Below are 19752 nucleotides of genomic sequence, written 5' to 3' on the forward strand. Positions count from 1 at the left end.
GCTTGGCCATGGACCAAGAGATCTTTGTGGCAGGATTGGGTAAAAGGGAGACTCTACACAGCGTCAGGCACCATTTGTTACAACAGTTTAATTTCTGGGTTCGTTAGAGCAAGTCTAGATGTTTAAAACGAACAGCACCATATGGCTGGGGCTGGGTGCAGAGCTCCTGCTTGTCTGACACTGGAAGCTCTTAACGGATGCTGATCGTATGTTCACACAGGCGTAACTCAGGAGGCCCTAGCTTGGCACCAGTGAGATGCCACTACCAGTCTAGAAGGTAACATTTGGGCTTGTGTTGGGAACGTGGGGATCCTGCTGGGGAAGTGTTCCATGCACTTGGCTTCTACAAGAGAATCCTCCCTGCTCTCCAATGGTCCCAACTTGTAAAATGGATCCAAAATCATCTCTGTTCAACCTATAACAACTTGGATAAGCTGTTTTTTTTAAGGAAAAGGACAAGAATTGGCTTTTGCGTCACAGGAGTGGAAAAGCAATTTTGATCCTCTGTCATTAGGGATAGGGAAAATGGAGCAGGGAGAACGACCTTTCCACTGACTAAAGATATTCTCTGCACATCATGGTCCATGCAGTAATGCACACTTTTTTGTAATGGTTCTAAGAGGGGAAGAGGATTTATTGGTTTGGCACGTTATTCAGTTCCGTGGTAAAAGAGAGTCTAAAAAATCTTGGGTACCGGGTGCAGAAAGAATGTGTCACACACACACTTAAATTTCTGGAATCACAAACTGCTAATTTAGAGAGACTAAGAACGTCCTCAACCAAATGTCCCATAGCAGGTAGTGCCCATCCTAGTACCAATTTCAGAGCAGGCACTATCAATAACCCGTCTGGAGTGTCCAGAGTTAGTTCTGTTATGAGCTTGCATTTTGCAGGGTCAGTCTGGAATGAAATCAACAGAAAACTGTTGGAATTGGCCTATGGGAAGTGCTAGAGAACTGGGTCTGGTTCCAGTAGTTCTGCCTTCTCTGCAATGCACCTATCTGAGAGCACTTTGGTACAATCAGTGCAAAAAACCCCAGAACAACCCCCCTCCCCCCCAATAAAAATAAACAAGCCTCACCCCCCATGAAACTCAGCAAGACATACCTCCAGGTACTAACATTTACTGGCCCTATAATCAGCAGTACCTGTGGCTAACTCAAATGGCAGCCAACGTTCATTCAGTAGTGATTTAGTGAGACGCCCCCCACCTGGCCCACATTTCTGGGTTTGCATTTTTTCCTGCTTGATCCGGTGAACGCTTACACAAGTGCTGGAGCTCCAAACATTGTTGATCACTTTAAATAGGAGACAATTATCAAAGCCAACAAAGTCAAGAAAAAAAAAATTAAACCCAGCTTTCTCCTCTCCCTGTCAGAGACCCCCAAGTCAATGAAGGGGACCGTCAAGGGGAAAAATGGTTTGCTAATTTCAAGTGCCTGGCTATTTAGTGCATGGAGAATTCTCATTGCACATGAGCTACACAGAACAGGCAATCGCTCCAAATGGCGCCAGTTCACAGGCTGTTGAATGTAGCCCGTTCCCACCAAAGGTCATAAGAACACCTTTGCAAATAACTCTGTGTGGCAGTTGGGTTGCCAGCAGGGAGCCTGGAGTCCAATCCAGTGAAATCAAGACACAAAATACACCCCTCCCCCCTCCCTTCTCAGATCTGAACTTTGCTTCTGGAGCAGCGGGATCCAGAGTGCACTAGATTCCAAGGGCTAGAACGGTCACTACCCAATTAAAACAAAAGCAAATAAAAAAAAATTAAAATGTGCTTTTGATACATGGAATGAAGTCAAATAAATACATTGATTTTTAAATGTCTAAATACATTTTTATATCCTACACCCAAAGCTCTGTACATTTGGTTTGGTTTTTTGTTGTTGTTCTGAATCAAAAACAAAATTTCCGGTAGCAAGAGGAGGAGGAGAGAATGGAAGAGATTCCCTCACTGACAAACTAGTGCAGATGCCCCACAGGGAAATCACCCCATCCCCACTCTGCTAGAGCATGGTTAGCACTTGGATGGTCCACAGACAGAACGCTCTCGTCTTAGAGTCCGCACGGAAGCTAGTAGGCGCTGACGCTCTCATCCAATTTTCAGCCACTTCCAGAAAATGTGACTAACTTTTGTCTGAAAAGGAAAGAGATGGTAAGGGAAAAACAGGCCATAAGAGAAGTGAGCATCACGAACTCTTCAAAACGCACAGCCAATTCAGACAGCACTGTTTGTGGGGATAATTGTGTGCCACAGTTGACTTGGAGAACACACCTGCAGGCATCACAGGAATCTGCTCAAACCAAATTTAAAGGGAGTTGTGATGGCTGCTTTACACCGTGTCAATGGTGTGCATGGTGCTTTACACACAAAAGTAAGGGGGCCTAACCCAGAAGATCTTACAATCTAACTCATAAGAACGGCCACACTGGGTCAGACCAAAGGTCCATCTAGCCCAGTATCCTGTCTTCTGACAGTGGCCAATGTCAGGTGCCCCAGAAAGAATGAACAGAACAGGAAAGCATCAAGTGATCCATCACATTGCCCATTCCCAGCTTCTGGCAAACAGAGGCTAAGGACACCATCCTGGGCAACAGCCATAACTCATCTGACTTCAGTCCCTAAACTGATCCGAACCCCTTTGAAAGACAAGCTAAACACCTTATTCATGGGCTTGCAGTGGGGAAAAGGAAAGTGGAGGAGAGCTGCCTCCAACTTCACACATCCTCGGAGAAGGCAATACATGATCAGCAGATTTACGATGTTGTGGAACCAGCAGCTTTCAAAAGGCTGAAGCCATAATGACATCTCTCAAGGCTTTTGTTTGAAAGATTAATAACCGGCTTTGTTCATTGTCCTTGGTGCCAGAGTTCAATGATATTTTAACATACGTTACCATTTAGAAAGAAGCACCGGGAGAAGGGACGATGTGTTGTTCACATACCTGAATGCTCATCTGTGGGGGCTGAGCCAGCCAGCCTTTGGCGAAGGAGAGTGGTGTAATTTTCCTCAACTTCCTGAAAGACAAAACCCCTGTGGTCCTTTATTTCTGTTCCTAATGAACCTCCAGAGAGCTCTTCTCTTAGAATAGGAAACGTTTTAGTGGCGCTGACTGGATTGTAATTACACGTTACTAAACACATTCCATCGTCAGCTCTCAAACCATCACTAGCACCGATGAGACGTTCCTCCATCAGGGAAAAATCTGTACAATTCTTTATTTCTTTTGGATCTTGGTTACATTAGAACTAAGCAAGAAAGTCCTCTGTTGCCACAACGAGCTGGCAGGTCTCTCAGCAAACAGTACTCCAGGCCCCATTTCTTTGGGATAACCCTCAAGATGGGATAGAGAATCCCCAGAATGCAAGGAAAGTGACTTGGAAATTAGTGGGTTTGAAATACTTACTATTGGCACAATGGGGATTTTGACTCTGTTTTTACATTAGTGTGAATAAGTGATAATTGGGTAAGCATTTCCAGGTCAGTTATTCATATTCCCCAGGTGGTGGGTCCACCTCTCCAATCCCAATTTTTGGAGCCTTATTCTAACACCCACTAAATTAAATTTCCACTTCTCATAACTTTGGAGAATGTCTGCATTTCCAAATTGTCTGCAGCTACATACATTTAACATCTGCCCATATTTATATAGAGTTCCTGGTTTCTCCTGTCCCTTCCCTGGAGATCGTCCAAGGATAGGCAGACGTCTTATCACAGAAGCACTTGTATTCACAACTCTGTACTTTTCTGGTTTGCTTTCTTCCCCCAAGCTTGCTCCTTTTAAACACAGTGAAGGCGAAATCTGAATCATTCAAATAAAAAAATGTGTTGTACCTTTAAGTGTTCAAGGTCAGCCTCTATCTTCTGAATGTACTGCATCATTTGGATACGCGACTCTACGGAGAGATGGGGGCTCGGTGCATCGGAGCACAATTCGTCCACTGGCCCCCAGCGCGAGGCCATAAATTCCTCAGCAAACGGGGAGCTCCCTTCATCTGACTGGGCATCTCGTGGGGAAATCGGCTGCTGGTGTGCTGAGTCCAAAGAGGAGTGGCCGGCAGTGCACTGTAGAACTAGAGAGGACACGTCCTCATCTGTAGAGCTCTCCTGCACAGTTCCATATCCATCAAGGATCAAATAATTTCCTGTTAAGAGAACAGTTTTGTACTAGCACCGCCAGGTCAATAAAATCGCAAAGAGTCACTGAACTAGAGAGACAATTTAATTGGACTTTAAAAAACGATAACTGATGAAAGCTTCATCTCTCGTCGTGTTTTAAAACCCGACTAGATAAAGCATCAGAGGATACGCTGCAGAGCCCACTCTGAACTGGTTTGGACTAGACTGGTTCTGAATGGGGAACACTAGAGGTGTATGTAGAGTCTGCTGTTTGAGAACCATAGGATTAGATATCCAAATAGGGTTTTTCTATCTCTTGTTCTGCATTTCTCTCATGAGAAGGTATCTTAAAAATATTCATGTGCATGCTACTAATTACTACAATGGAATCCATGCTAGCCATCAATCATACTGCTGGGCGTCTAATTGGAATTCACTATTCAGTTTCAGAGATTTTTTTTGCTAGGTTACGCTCAAATTTAGATTGCTAATAAAAGGTTCTATAAAATATGCAGTATTATTAATAGAAATAATGGGATACCAATTTTTTAAAAAGGCTCCAGAGTTGACTGTGGCAATTACAAACACAGATACACACAAAGTAACGCACACTAGGAAATATAATCCCAACTATCCACATAAAAATGAGTGTCTCTAAATTAGCTGTTACCACTCGAGAGATCATGGAGCCATTGTGGATAGTTCTCTGAAAACATCTGCTCAATATGCATTAGCAGTCAAAAAAGCTAACAGTGTTAGGAACCATTAGGAAAGAGATAGATAACAAGACAGTAAATATCATAATGCCACTATATAAAAACCCATGGTACGCCCACACCTTGAATACTGCATGCAGTTCTGGTTGCCCCATCTCAAAGAAGATCTATTAGAATTGGAAAGATACAGAGAAGGGCTACCAAAAATATTCAGGTATGGAACAGCTTCCATAGGAGGAGAGGTTTAAAAGCCTGGGATAGTTCAGCTTGGAAAAGACAACTGAAGGGGATATGATAGAGGTCTATAAAATCATAAATGGTGGGGAGAAAGTGAGTTAAGGACATGTTATTTACCCCTTCACATAACACAAACCAAGGGCCAGTCACCCAATGAAATTCAGAAGCAGCAGTTTAAAAAAACAAAAAAAAAAAAACAAAGAGAAGTCCTTCTTCACACAACACACAGTCAACTTGTGGAACTCATTGCCAGGGGATGTTGTTAAAAAGGTCAAAAGTATAACTTGGTTCAAAAAAGAATCAGAAGTTCATGGAGGATAGGTCCATCAATGGCTATTAGCCAAGATGGTCAGGGATACAGGGATGCATGCTCCAGGTGTCCCTAAACATCTGGCTGCTAGAAGCTGGGACTGGACAACAGGAGATGGATCACTTGATAAAACTGCCCTGTTCTGTTCACTTCCTCTGAAGCATCTGGCTCTGGCTGCTGCTGGAAGCCAGGCTACTGGGCTAGATGGACCATTGGTTTGATCCAGTATGGCCAATGTTCTTAATTATTTTCACGATTTGCATGTGCCACTGGAATTTTGTCCTTCATTTCTCTGCAGTGTTGCAGCTATGCTAGCGCATGAAAACCAGAAGTATAAATTGATCAGAATGGGTATATCTGGTTTCAAAGTCCCTGCTTAGCTAAGCAAAAAGTGAACAGTACAAGAAGTGAAAAATAAATTCGATTTTTGAAGATGTTGGTTCACTTAATAATTTAAAGTGCTTTAACATAGAAAAGAAGGGACTAGGATTTTCAATATATGACTGGATGGCATCATTCAGCCAGTCAGAAACAAGCTCATCATAAAAAATCCAATTTTTAAATGAAGTACATTTATGGATAAGGTGTTCCCAGTCTGACAGCTACTTGCACTGCAACAGGCACATGACAAATTAACTGCACCTTCATTCATAAAGTGCAGCACCACACCTTCAGATGCCCAGCAGGATCCCAGGGCCATCCATCACAGAACCTGCAAATACCCAGGAAAGCACGTGCAGCCGCCATCTTGGACTACCATTCTAATGGGACCCAAACGCATACAACCTCTCCTCATGGCTAAAAAAGATCTGTTTCAAGGTGCCGCTCAGGAAACCATTACTTTATATATTGATATATAAACAAGAAAAGCTTTCAAGAGCTTCAGACCTGGCAACAGGGCATTTGTGGAGACTATTACCAAGCAAAGCCAAACTGGAGAAAGTTCCTTTTTGAAGCTTGAGCAAGAAAAACCAAAACAGTGGCCGTAGAGTGACATGTCTCACACAACTGTAAAATCGCCCCTGCACAGTTATCCCCAGGGGTCACACATTTAAAGTGGCAACCCTGTATATGTTGCATTGTTGAGACTCATTGTAGAGCACCAAACCATCATTCCTATGTTCTTTGGAAACAAAATGTTGTGTGTCTGTATTTTTTCGTATCAAGAGGAGACAGATAATGAGACATTCTAGCCCACTGATGATTTCTGTAGGTGATCCAGAAGGATCTCTGTATACATGTAATCATGCCTCATAGGTTATTTCTATACAACCAGGGGTGTAATCTGCAGCTTGGGTAGACGGTCCTGTGATAGCTTTAAGCTACCTCACTATAAACAGCGGTGAAGATGCAGCGGCATGGGCTTTAGGCAAGAGCTGTACAAGGCAGCCTGACCCCCTGGGTACACACACAGTTTGCTAGCCTACGCTGACACCCGCACCTCTGTGTCCTCACTGCTATTTGTAGAGTTTTAGCTAGATTTCAAATTACATCCCCAGTTGCCATGTAGAATGTAGCAGAGTCAGTACTTCGGGCGTATGGTGGAAAAACATTTCAGGAAGGGATATATTCAAGAAGGTTCTCTTATAAGTTTGGGTATGCAGTCAAGTCCCTGTGGTGTTCTGGAGAGAGACAGAGGGTTGATAATGGGAAACAAGGATATATTGACAGACTTGGGAGAGGAGTTATGCACCACCATTTGATGGGGGTCTAAAGTGGGAGACTGGGAGGGTACAGCTTTGGAGAGGTCCTTGGTACATGGATGCTGTATGCAGACTGTAATGGAACGCTCTCCCTTTTGATGCACCTGGGCTAGAGCCAGGAATTCTCAAATTCTTCAGCTGTAGCCTATGATAAGCTATTAATTTAGCAAAAAGCAACAGAGGGTCCTGTGGCACCTTTGAGACTAACAGAAGTATTGGGAGCATAAGCTTTCGTGGGTAAGAACCTCACTTCTTCAGATGCAAGTCATCTTCTTGCATCTGAAGAAGTGAGGTTCTTACCCACGAAAGCTTATGCTCCCAATACTTCTGTTAGTCTCAAAGGTGCCACAGGACCCTCTGTTGCTTTTTACAGATTCAGACTAACACGGCTACCCCTCTGATATTAATTTAGCAGTATCTCAGTTTCTGTTTTAATCAGCCACCCTTCAGGGTGTTGAGGTAATAATTTAGTTCATGTCTGTACATCACTTTTCAAGTGTAGAGGACTAGCTATTTTGATACGTCCAAAGCCAAAAGCACTTCTAAAGACCAGAAGCGCTATGTTTAAAGTGTCTTGTACTGAGTCAGCAAGGGAGATTCCACCAGGAAAGCATAATTGTGCTTCTTTTATAATCACATAGTTCCTATTCATTTCTGTCTCTGAACACAATCAAGTCTCTGGCATTTGAGCTGAACTGGCCATAACTCAACGTACTGTGTAAAGTGGGATAAGCTCACCTGAGATCCGTAAGTGCACCTCCTCATCCTCCTTCCTCTCCATTACTTCACCTTCCAATGGGTTCTCATCGCTGTGGGCGTCACGAGCATCAAAGAAGTGCTCTCCACTGTCATCAGCACCCACCCCTTCCAGCTCCGGGGTAGGGGTCTCCGGGTTCATGTTCACATGGTCCATTACTAAATTGTTACTAAACCTGGCGTCTCTAGACTCCAGCTGCACAGCATCCTGTGAAGCTGGAAACTCTGTTGAAGTCCGGAGGCCATAACAAGCTGCGGATTCACTAGTTCCTGTTCCGGGAGGCATCTGGTCTGTTCCAGGCTGCTGCATCTTGTCGTCAGAATGCTGCAGTCCACGCTGGATACTACTCTCTGCCTGGGCCCCCCGGGAAACGGTCCTATACCTGGGAAAACATCGCCAGTCTTCAAGGGTCCCCTTCTCAGCCATGCCCAGTTGCTGCACCAACAACTGCTTCAGCAAGCCCACTGAAAGGAAAGGAAACATGGAACATTCACTGAACTGTAGAAGCCATCTCCGTTGTACACTCAGTGAGACGGATGTTATGATGCCTCTTTCTGAAAGAGTTCACTCTATGACCAGCTCTCTCACTGTTACTGTTGCAAAAGCGGGGAGAGAGATACAAAGAAATGGTTGGAGCTCTGTTATACTACTTTGCGCCTTAAATCACAGGATCTCAAATCATTTCACAAAGGTGAACAAGTACCATAGTATTATCCCCAATTTACTGATGGGGAAACTAAGGCACAGACTGGTTAGTAGCTTAGCTAAAATCATCCATCAAGTCAATGGCAGTCATGAGGAGAACCCAAATCCCCTGATTTCTAGTCCCAACTGTTACATAATGCCGGTAATGCTGAGCGTGCCGCCCCCACTCCCAATCTGAGGTTAAAGGTGTATTGGGAATGTTCAAGTTATCAGAACATTAACATCACAGGCTGAAGCAAAGATCCTACTGCAGATTCAAGGGAAATTACCTTTCCATGGCATAACCTTCTAGTCTAAATGCTAGGATGCAAACTCTTCCTACAAGTTCATACAAACATTCAGAATCTCTAAATTATATTGGATATTCTTATTTGGTCTTTGTCCTATGATGCTTTAGTTCTTACTCAAACTACTTAAACACCACTATTTAAGAACTAGCAGGTATAATGCAGTCCAAGTGCTTCATGTAGCTATAAGTGGACACTCGCATAACACCCACAGCGTGAGAAATGCTATCAGTTCCTAAAACAAAGCAGCCACACAGTTGAATGGAAGGCGCTTGCAGAAACATGAAGTGACCCATTACTATTGCTAGAGGGCGTCTCATTAAATCTTAGCAGTCAGGACAGACATTAGATGACTGATATTATCTAATGCGCCATCCACCCCACCCTAGAATGAGCTTCCATTAACAACAATCTAAGAGCCCAAGCACTAGAAATACTTGAAAACACCCAGCCCTAGAACAATGCTTTGAATTCTGTAAAAATCTGATATAGTATGGATCAAAAGACCCAGGATAAACCTGTTAGACTGAAGAGACCTGTGTAGAGGCTAAACTCAGTCAAATCACCTATATGCCTTGAGCTAAGAGGGTCAATAAAGAAGTGATATAGACCACGCCCAGTAGCACAGTTCAGTTTTATTTAGAGGCACCACATCCATCTCAGAGTTACTAAGAAAACACGTTTGTGTGACACCTGAACATCAGTAAGGTAGCTGGGAGATCATATTTAGGATCATACGAATGACCATACTGGATCAGATCAGTTGTCCAGTATTAGTCCTGGCTCTGATACAGGCCAATATCAGACTTCTCAGAGGAAGATGCAAGATATCTCAAAGTGAGAAAATATGGAATAACCTGCTCAAAAGGGGAAGTTCTTCCTAAATCCCTCAGCTAGAGGTTGGTTTACAGCCTAAGGCATAAGGTTCTAGATCACTTCCACACACTTTTTCCCCCCGAACCTTACTAATTTTAACTCTAGGTGTTCTTGTTATCCAAATATACAATCCCTTTCTGAATACTGCTGAAAAATGGTGGCCTAGATAATATCTTGTGGCAATGAGTCTCACTGGTTAACTGTATGTTTATAAATAAAGAAAAAACCTTTGTGCCTGAAACAATAATACTTTGCATATCATGCATCAAGCACCCAAGTGTTACTCCATCTCCCCAAAGCACTTCATGGACAAGAATGAAGAACTCCTCATAAATCAGTATTATTATTCCAGTCTGATAGATGGGCACACAAAGGCAGAGGAGGACTTGCTCACAGAAAGAGCCAGCATCTGCAATATAACTGAAGCTCAGGAATTCCCGATTTCTAGCCCATTCTGCCTTGCAGCCCAGATGGGAACATAAGAGCTTCTACTACAAACAGACAGAAAATACTATTTTAGCCCATGGGATCAAACTGTCCACCTGAAAATTCCCAGATCCAAATCAAGACTCATCAGGGCCACTTCTATCCATAGCATCATAGTTACTTACAGTTTCTTAACGCATCCAATGCCCACCGCTCTCCTGAGATCTGGAAAGGGACTGGTGGTCCGTAGCACACAGAAGATTCTTCTGCCCGTTGATCTTTCTCAAAACGTGTTTCAGTCCCAAGAAGATCTTCTACCTCGGACTTCTCAGCCATGATTGCTGAAGGAGACTGAGTCTTCAGCATCAAGGGAGACTCAAGTCCCAAATCTTTATCTAGCCAACAGAAAAGACATAATCAAGTTAGATGTCCCACTACATGTTCTGAACTACCTACAGGGTGAAAAACTAAACCACATGGTACTCTCTTTCACAAGGACAAATTTGAGGATGCGTATCTGTCGCATGGGCTATTATTTTTAAGTATCTGAACCTCTGCAGAATCTCCTTTCCCTGCAGTTTAAGGGTAGCTGGGAAAGACTAGCAGGTATACCTCAATAGACTGGGTTTCTCTCTCTCACAGGGCTTCTAGTGAAGGCTTTTCTGAGCCAAGAAAAACAAAAACAAAAAAACCACACACCAACTTTCACTGTAGCAGAAAGATCCCTATAATGTGAAAGACAAAGCCTATCACTCTTATACTGCGTCCAGCACGCTGACTTATGCTGTTACCTGGACTCTGCATACCGCTGGCAGGGATATCATGCTGTTCTTCTTTCAGCTTCTGCTGCTCCTCTTCCTCACGCTCCTCGCTGCAGGAAGGGGAAAAAAGGACCGAATTCTGTGAATCCCATGCATTTCTACCACTCTAACAGCATCAACACTTTGGTGATCCCATTCAGGAATAGACAAAAGCTACTGGAAAACCAAAGCCGAAGGTGATTTTTACTTACTCGCCAGGTCCCGATTGTGGTAATGGAATTGGCCTTTTAGATGCCTCGACTTTTACTGTCCCTGCCATCCGAGCTATCAAGTCCTGCCATCTGCGAGAGGCCAAAAATGAGAGACACAAGACACTTGAAGCATAAAAGGATGCTATCTCATGTAAGGTTTTTTTAACCCAGCTAATGTAACTGTGGATAGTCTTAAAGGAATAGACATTTTTTAAAAATCCTGCTACATTGTTTGCCTCAACATCTTGTGGCAGCGAGTTGAATTCCACAGGTTAACTATGGTGACCTCACCAGATACAAGGCAGATGCTCCAGCCCTGAGAAATGAATGCAACAACCTCAGCAGAAGCCATACAGATGCAGAAGTGGGAGATTCAATCCAACAACAACAAATGAAGCCAGAAGTAGAGCATTGTATGCAATGGCCTGAAGCGAACCTATTCCGCAGTGAATTGCGGGTGCCTGGGATTTTGTCATTTTACACAGAACATCAGAAGAGAGATTTTATTTTTTTCCATAAAGTTCTCAAGGTAACAAAATACACTAAAGTTTGGGGGAGGGATTCCTGCAGTCTTAATGTGGTTCTTTACTACAGGATTTCTATTGGAATGAAACCAGTTCTATGAATATAGCCCTAGAAGCGTGCTTTGTCTCCAGACTTTTTTTTAAAACTGAAAATGCATTGAACACAGACATTCCTGAAAGGCAGCTCTAATTTCTGCACTTCAGATTTAATATTCCACTCAATGAACAAAAGCTTGGTGACACCGAAGAAGTCTTTGTTATCCTAATTGCACCTCACTTGAAGGAAGGGCCCACAAATTTCTTTGTCCACATTGAACATTTAAAATTTCTAATTAATGTTTTACCTTTCAAGGGAATTGCAGTGCTCGTTAAGAGATGCCAGACTGAATCCTGGTAACTGAAATTCTCTCTCTATTGCCAAAGAGAGAATACAGCACGGACAGCAGCAGTGAAAACTACCTCTCTACACGCACCATTTATAAACTCGGTTCTGGATGATTTTCTCTAGGTGGCAGGGGTGAGTTCACCCCAGGGCTCAGTCAATCCTCTGGCCTCTGTGCAGAGACAGCAGATAACAGTGGCCAGTTACTGCCAAAATTACTGGTAGTTCACATGTTGCAACACCTGTCCACAATGAACTTGGGTGAGACCCACCAACTAATCTCACATAACGCAGGCCACTCAGCCATTGTATGGCAAGTTTTGCTTACTGGAGATGAGGGGTCAGTTTCAAATCCCTAACATAGCGACGGAAGGCACAATCTCATTGCCAACCACTAATAAGCCATCAAGTCTCCCAGGGCAGTATTTTCCTGAAATACAATGGTTACAAGACATAATCTGGGGGTCCCAGAATGTTACTGATGCAGCTAGTTTCAAACTTTCATGCACGCGAGCAGTTTGTATCACCACCTTTGTACCAAAGCTAGCAATCCTGGATTTTACCATTGACTATGCATTTTATATTGCTGATGTACATGGCACTGTGCAATATGTACAAAATACCATACAAACAAATCCACACCCTGAGGTGTTCACAGTCCAGAGACAAAGCACTCCTATCAAAGGCAGAATGAAGAACAGTTCAGACAGGGACTTGAATTCATAAATTCTAGTGCTTTTGAGTTTTCTGCCACTCTGTAACATGTCCCAGAATCCTGAGGGTACCCAGGACAGATGTTAGGTTCTAGGACTCTGCATAGAGATGCAGGATTATGTCATTGATTCATCTGACAGTTAAACCACGTGGGTCTCATTAGCCCCAACTCACAAGGATTTTTAAAAAAAGAAGCACTTGTAAGGCAAGAGAAGGGCTAGGAGTGAGAGATGAGACATAACCGGGAAAATCTCTAGAAACAGCCTGAGCTGACAAAGAGTTATTGTTGTTCTTTTTAAGAATTAAGGAAAATTCCCAATGGGGAGACAGGTGAGAGTTTTGCACATTAGCTCTGTGTGTGAGCTGAGCCCAAGATAATTCACAAGCCCCTCTAAAGTGAAACTACTACTCAGATGTAAGATTTCTCTCTCCACCACAGCAGAGATAACTGAGCCCATCACTTACACAGTCTTTTCAGAAACAGTCTGTGCCACCAATTCATAAATCTGGGCGCCGTTTTCTGACATGGAGATGACGAAGAAAGCTTTGTTATCTGGAGAGACACAAGAGGAGAGTAATTTAATCTGATGCCTCGTCCTGAACAATTGTATCTCAAGTTCACTGAAACCAGGCAGATACCCATACGTTATTACCACCCAATAAGGTATACTGCAGGAAGATTCTGTGAAGTAAACCAGCAGGCAAACTACATAAATACAAAGAAGTTTCATTCTCGAACACAAATGGGAGACTGGCTTCCAGGCCTGACAAAAAATAGTTATTGCTCCTCACACCTCTTTAAAGTCGGTTTATACCCCCTCCCTCTTCCCTGGTCCCCTGGCATTTCTAAAGCACTTTTCTTCTGGGGATCACAGAGTACTTTACTTTACAAACATTAACTAGCGCTCACACCACCTCTGTAAAGATACTACCCCATTTTACAGAGGGGTAACCGATGTAGGCAGGTTAAACGGCTCATCCAAGGTAACACTGCAAATCAAAAGTGCAGCTGAGAATTAAATCCAGGAGTCGCGACTCCCAATGTCCTGCTCCAACTCCTAGACAAAACTTCCTTCCTCAAATGGCCTTGTCTTTGCATTCAGCTTACTCCTAAGTTTTGCCCATTGGTTGCACTGACCTGTCGCCACCTGGCGAACCAGCACAGTGTTCAGCTTGATAACAGGACTGAATGTGTGTTTGCTGTCAGAAGTGGATGCCAGAATCTTACTGTGACACCTCAGCACCAGTTTATCATCTTGCTTTTGCAACAGCACTAGAATATCCTCCAAGAGTAGCGTGTAGAGATCTGTAAACGGCAAAAACAGGCCTGGAATGGGTTAACGATTCACTCCCTCACATCACACCTCCTGGCACATAAGGGGTAAAAAAAGTATTTTCTATTATATATGCAGAGGCTGTGCCAGCCTAAGCAAAGCTTGCAAATCTCTCTCATCAGAACCACAGCAGAGGGCTACAGATGGGACTGGCTCATCTCCCAACAGACTGCGGGGCCCCAGCATGGTCCTAATGATACTCAGACACATTTCAGATTTGACAAGAGTAACTGAATCCGCTTGAGGAGCAGACATGAAGTCATACAGGCAGCGGTACAACTCATAATTGGGAATCACAGCTATGCCACATCTTTCCCCCCCTTGGTCACAAACCCAAGTTTAAGTTGGCTGGTGGGATAAGGCTCACCAATAGTCTTGTCCCGATTAACTTTCCAGGTCAGAGGTCCTTCGTGAATCATCTTCTTCTTGGTTAAATCCAAATTCTGTCAATATGGGGGGAGAAGAAAAAAAAAGTAGCTTTCATATGGGATTCACTGCATGGGAACTTTGGAGGTCAAGGTAAAAGGCACTCCTGTCAGAAGACCAGTAGCTGAATTCAAAGAAGGTAAAATGAGATTTAGAATCTGTGGTATTTGTGTGAACCTAGAACCTGTGGGTCGTTTCACTCTTCAGCACTCACTGACCTCGTGCCATATGAAAGAAACTTCTGTTTTCCCTGTTGTGAAAGGATAGGATACTCCCACCCTGTATCAGGCACAGGGGGATGTCAGGACTGTAAAGGGTGAGGGAATGGAAGCTTTATGTGTAGGCACCGGAACCAGGGAGCCAGAAGGCCATGCCCCCTCCTACTTTTTAACATGGGCGTAGTTTGAAGGGGCAGCATGCCCCCCCGAAACTGCAAGCCTCAAGCAGGCATGGAGCAGCGCCAGCTGGGGCTGTGCTTCACAGCAGGGGAGCTTATCACTGTTACCAGCTCTCCAGCCTCAAAATGCAGCTCCAGCCAATGCTGCCCCACACCTGCCTGAGGCTTGCAGTTTGCGGGGGCACACCGCCCCATCCCGTAAACTATGCCCATGTTAAAGAGTGAGGTGTATGGCCTCCAGTGCCAGTGCCCCCCTCCCATCCTGTACTCTTGGTGAATGTGATAACATGGGATCTCCTGCCTGTGGCAAGAGGGGGTTGGGAAGGTGAATGGTGTTCCCAGGGATAAGTGGGGCAGTGAAAGCTTCTGGGTAGTCTAGGTAAAGGACAATAGGGGAGAGGCTGTGGTCACTAGCAAATGCCAGGGTATTTGATGGCTGGATTTAGCTTCTAAGTAGTGGGTGGATGTATAGGATTTTTAGTAGAGGGGACAGTTTCTAAGTCTATATGGAAAGTTGGGTTGGATCCTGTGGCCTATGGTTTTGAAAATTAGATACAGCATGAAAGTAACAACTTAAGACTTTCTGACACGCATGTATCTTCAAGGTATAATGTTCTAATGTGGTTTTGTTTGGACGAGGGATTTGTGTGTACAGCCTTACACAACCTCAGACATTTTCAGGGGAGGATTTTCTTTTACATGAAGTTCTGAGGCATTATCATAACAATGATTGTTTCCAGCAGTATTTTGGCAACAATTCATACAAATGTTTGGAATTTATATTTTACTTCGTTAATGCTTCAAGATGTGGACTGTACGTTAAGAGTGCCTGCAGCACACTCTGAAGAATGAATTGTTTTGATGTTCTGCTGGACTTTATAACATCACTGAGTTATTCACTCATGTCAGGGCTCCTGACAGATCTGCAGGCAAGCTAGTAGAGGTAGTAATTTTCATTAGCCATTCCTTCCAAGTTTCAGAGTTTATATCAAGATGGCAGATTTTATATTTCCATGATTCCTTTATTTCTTAAAGAGTTTGCAAGCCTTTTTTAGTAGGCTGGCAGATCATACAAAAGAACTTTAGAGTGAACTCCATGAGCCTTGAAACAAAAATACCTCTTTGGATATTATAACATGTTAGAACTTCCACATGGTCACTAACAGTGCAAGAAACAGTATATACTACTATGAAAAGATGAACGTTGAGTGTATATCCTGACAATTTTTTGTACATTTATACCAAAAGGTGCAGCCCTGTCATAGAATTATAGAATATCAGGGTTGGAAGGGACCTCAGGAGGTCATCTAGTCCAACCCCCTGCTCAAAGCAGGACCAATCCCCTGACAGGTTTTTGCCCCAAATCCCTAAATGGCCCTCTCAAGTATTGAACTCAGAACCCTGGGTTTAGCAGGCCAATGCTCAAACCACTAAGCTATCCCTCCCTCCCTCAATATCTGTGCCCCTTCCCCCTAAACCAAACTATATCAGAAAAGTTACAAGCTCCACTCTGAGACCTGCTGGAATTTAAACAGGACATGAAGCATAGCACTCTAGCACTGGATTTAGAAGCTCGGCTACCTATACCATTGGATCTTCAATGTGAATCAAGCATAGCTACAAGTTCCACTTGTGAAGCCAACAGAATGTCTAAACTTTGGTTCTCCCAAAGGACTTCCTTGTTCTGCCAGCAGTATTCTGAAGTAGGAGATAACGTAGAGCTACCCCACCACGAGGTGTACATACTCTATTGGTTGTTTCAGAAGGGGATATAAATGCCGTGAACCAGTTCTCTCTCATGTGACATACAAGTGAAAAACCTCGTATTCCATAGCAGTATTGTTCCATGACATTTACAAGTTCCACAGACACTCTCCGTTTTGCAAGATCAAGTTATTAAATTCATGGAGACCTTCCAAGAGCAACCGGAGATTCAGGTTTTCATATCTAATAAATGTTCCACTTAACCTTTATATAAAATAAATTCACCTCTCACCAGAGACGCTTCATGAGAAGTTTCAAGTGGAATGAGTTTTTTTGACTTTACAATAAAGTTATAGCAGGAAGCGTCACCAGCTTAACTACAGGGGGTCACGATCATGGCTCAATCACTTCTGCTCAGTCACTCACCCTGATCTCATCCAGCATAGGGTACTCTGACTGCTTCAAGTAGGACAGGTCAAGGCGACGCTGATAATCTTCCAAACGCTGGAAGACATGTGATGAAGTCATGGTTATACTGGTTTGGGACAACTTGGAAGAGTCCAAGTACATACAGGTGACTCCAACCACAGTGCTAGCGATTCTGGATTGTTTCTCTTCATCTCCCCATCATCCACCCTTGTCCAGCCTTCTCATTCCCTCCCCTCCTACCTGCTTATTCTCAGATTCTTTGACCGCCTGGTTCACATAGTTAAGGATCTGACGGCAGTGATCCGCTGCTTTCTTCACTCTCTCCTTCTCCTCAGGCCGTTCTACAACAGGGCAAAGAAATAAAGACGTGGTGAGCTCCAGGGGAGGAGTAAAAGGAGAATTAATTAAGAACATAACATAAGAATGGCCATCCTGGGTCAGACCAATGGACCATTTAGTCCAGTATCTAATGCAACACATCGGCCGCCCCCAAGATCAAAGAGGGAAGCTGGACTTTGTAAAACATTCAATTAGCTTAATCACTTCACAGATTAATGATGGAAATAGCTTCACGTCAGAGAGATCTAGGTTTGGATCACATTGGACACAGGTCCATGATACTGATCAAACAGTAGAGGCGGCATTCTATAACCTTCCCTGCCCAAAACAGGGACACAAAGACTTTCCAGAAAGTTTCTCCACTTCATCAATCCCTGCCCAAAGGGAATTCTGAGCTGAGAGAGACGTTTGCAAGAATTCCATTCTAGTTTCCAGAGAGGTTGATCAGGGCAGGCTGAGGGTCGGGGGAAGAAACAGGAAAGATGCATTTTTTTTTTCCCATGTGCTGTCTAATGTTTAAAGAGACGGAGAAGCTGGCTCAGTGGTGAATGCGTAACATCTGATACAACTACTCATACTTTGAAACCAATGTGAAAAAGTGATAGATTGTTAACAGCAAGTAAACATGACTAAATAATTAGAGAGAGTAAAAGAAAAACTGCAGCTTCTAAGCTGCAGCCTTTTCTATAAAGGACAAACATTTTAGAAATAGGGAGGGGAAAAAAAAATTCTGTGCAAACATGAAAGTAATACTATGGATCAGGTCTCACTGCAGCCAGCATCTGTTATTAAACCTTTGTTAAGAAGGGTGCAAGTGGGATTACCACCAAGCTTTTGTGCAGTTTCCAGGCTGAGCTAGGTGAAAAATGGATTTTTCTGTTTGTTGACAATCAAAAAAAATTGTTCTGGGTCAAATCCAAAATGGAATTTTTTGGAAATTCTCTCCGAATCAGAGAAATGCAGGACTGGAAGGGACACTCACTAGTCCATCCCCCCATGCTGAGACAGGACCAAAGTAAACCTAGACCATCCCAACAGGTGTTTGTTTAACCTGTTCTTAAAAACCTCCAATGACGGGGATTCCACAACCTCTCTTGGAAGCCTGCTCCAGCCCTTAACTACCTTTACAGTTAAAGTTTTTCCTAATATCGAACTTGAATCTCCCTTGCTGTACACTCAACAGTTTACTTCTTGTCCTACCTTCAATGGACACGGAGAACAACTGATCACAGTCCTCTTTATAGAAGTCCTCAACGTATTTGGTGACTACTATGAGGTCCCCCCGTCAGTCTTATTTTCTCAAGACTAAACATGCCCAGTTTTTAACCTTTTCTCATAAGTCAGGTTTTCTAAACCTTTTATCATTTTTGTTGCTCTTCCATGGACTTTTTCCAATTTGTCCATATCTTCCCTAAAGTGTGGTGCCCAGAACTGGACAGTACTCCAGCGGAGATCTCATCAGTACTGATTAGACCAGGACAATTACCTCATGTGTCTTACATATGACACTCCTGCTAATATACTCCAGAATATTAGCCTTTTTTGTAACTGCATCACACTGGGGACTCATTCAATTGGTCATCTACTATAACCAAGCCCCTTTTGAGCAGTATTACCACCTAGCCAGTTATTCCCCATTTTGTAGTGCTGCATTTGATTTTTCTTTCTTAGGTGAAGTAATTTCCATTTGTCTTTATTGAATTTCTCCTTGCAGATTTCAGATCTCTAATTTGTCAAGGTCTTTTTGAATTCTAATCCTGTTCTTCAAAGTGCTAGGAACTCCTCCCATTTTGATGGCATCTGCAAATTTTATAGGCATACTCTCCACTCCATTAACCTACTCATTAATGAAAATAATGACTAGTACTGGACCCAGGATGGGACGCCAGTAGATACACCCTCCAGTTAGACAGTGAACCACTAATAGCGGCTCTGAATAGTCATAGAATCATAGGAGATTAGTGTTGGAAGAGATCTCAGGAGGTCATCTAGTCCAATCCCCAACTAAATCATCCCAGCCAGGGCTTTGTCAAGCTGGGCCTTAAAAACCTCTAAGGATGGAGATTCCGCCACCTCCTAGGTAACCCATTCCAGTGTTTCACCACACTCCTAGTGAAATAGTGTTTCCTAATATCCAATCTTGACCTCCCCCACTGCAACTTTAGACCACTGCTTCTTGTTCTAGTCTTTCAACCAGCTGTGCACCCACCTTGCAGTCATTTCATCTAGACCAAATTTCCCTAGTTTGCTTATGAAAATATCAGGTGGGACTGGGTCAAAAGCCTTACTAAAATCAAGATACATCATATCTACAGTTGTGCCTCTATCCACTAGGCCAGCAACCCTGTCAA

The 19752-nt window shown here is 43.4% G+C and overlaps 1 protein-coding gene across 3 annotated transcripts in view; it reads right to left on the bottom strand.

Annotated features, from left to right (window-relative positions):
* Positions 1–2110: 2110 nt before the first annotated feature.
* ARHGEF12 (Rho guanine nucleotide exchange factor 12) overlaps positions 2111–19752 on the bottom strand; it is a 93963-nt gene continuing 76321 nt past the window's right edge. For all 3 annotated transcript variants that reach the window (XM_034754805.1, XM_034754804.1, XM_034754806.1), the window contains 12 exons: positions 17303–17403; positions 17060–17137; positions 14474–14549; positions 13911–14078; positions 13238–13325; positions 11153–11242; positions 10932–11011; positions 10326–10535; positions 7828–8310; positions 3839–4149; positions 2949–3021; positions 2111–2140 (listed from right to left, as the gene is read on the bottom strand). In XM_034754805.1, the coding sequence (XP_034610696.1) occupies positions 2130–2140; positions 2949–3021; positions 3839–4149; positions 7828–8310; positions 10326–10535; positions 10932–11011; positions 11153–11242; positions 13238–13325; positions 13911–14078; positions 14474–14549; positions 17060–17137; positions 17303–17403 (1769 nt within the window). In that variant the 3' untranslated portion in view covers positions 2111–2129. The remainder of the gene's footprint in view (positions 2141–2948; positions 3022–3838; positions 4150–7827; positions 8311–10325; positions 10536–10931; positions 11012–11152; positions 11243–13237; positions 13326–13910; positions 14079–14473; positions 14550–17059; positions 17138–17302; positions 17404–19752) is intronic.

This window comes from Trachemys scripta, chromosome 21, assembly GCF_013100865.1.
Source record: "Trachemys scripta elegans isolate TJP31775 chromosome 21, CAS_Tse_1.0, whole genome shotgun sequence".
Taxonomy (NCBI): domain Eukaryota; kingdom Metazoa; phylum Chordata; order Testudines; family Emydidae; genus Trachemys; species Trachemys scripta.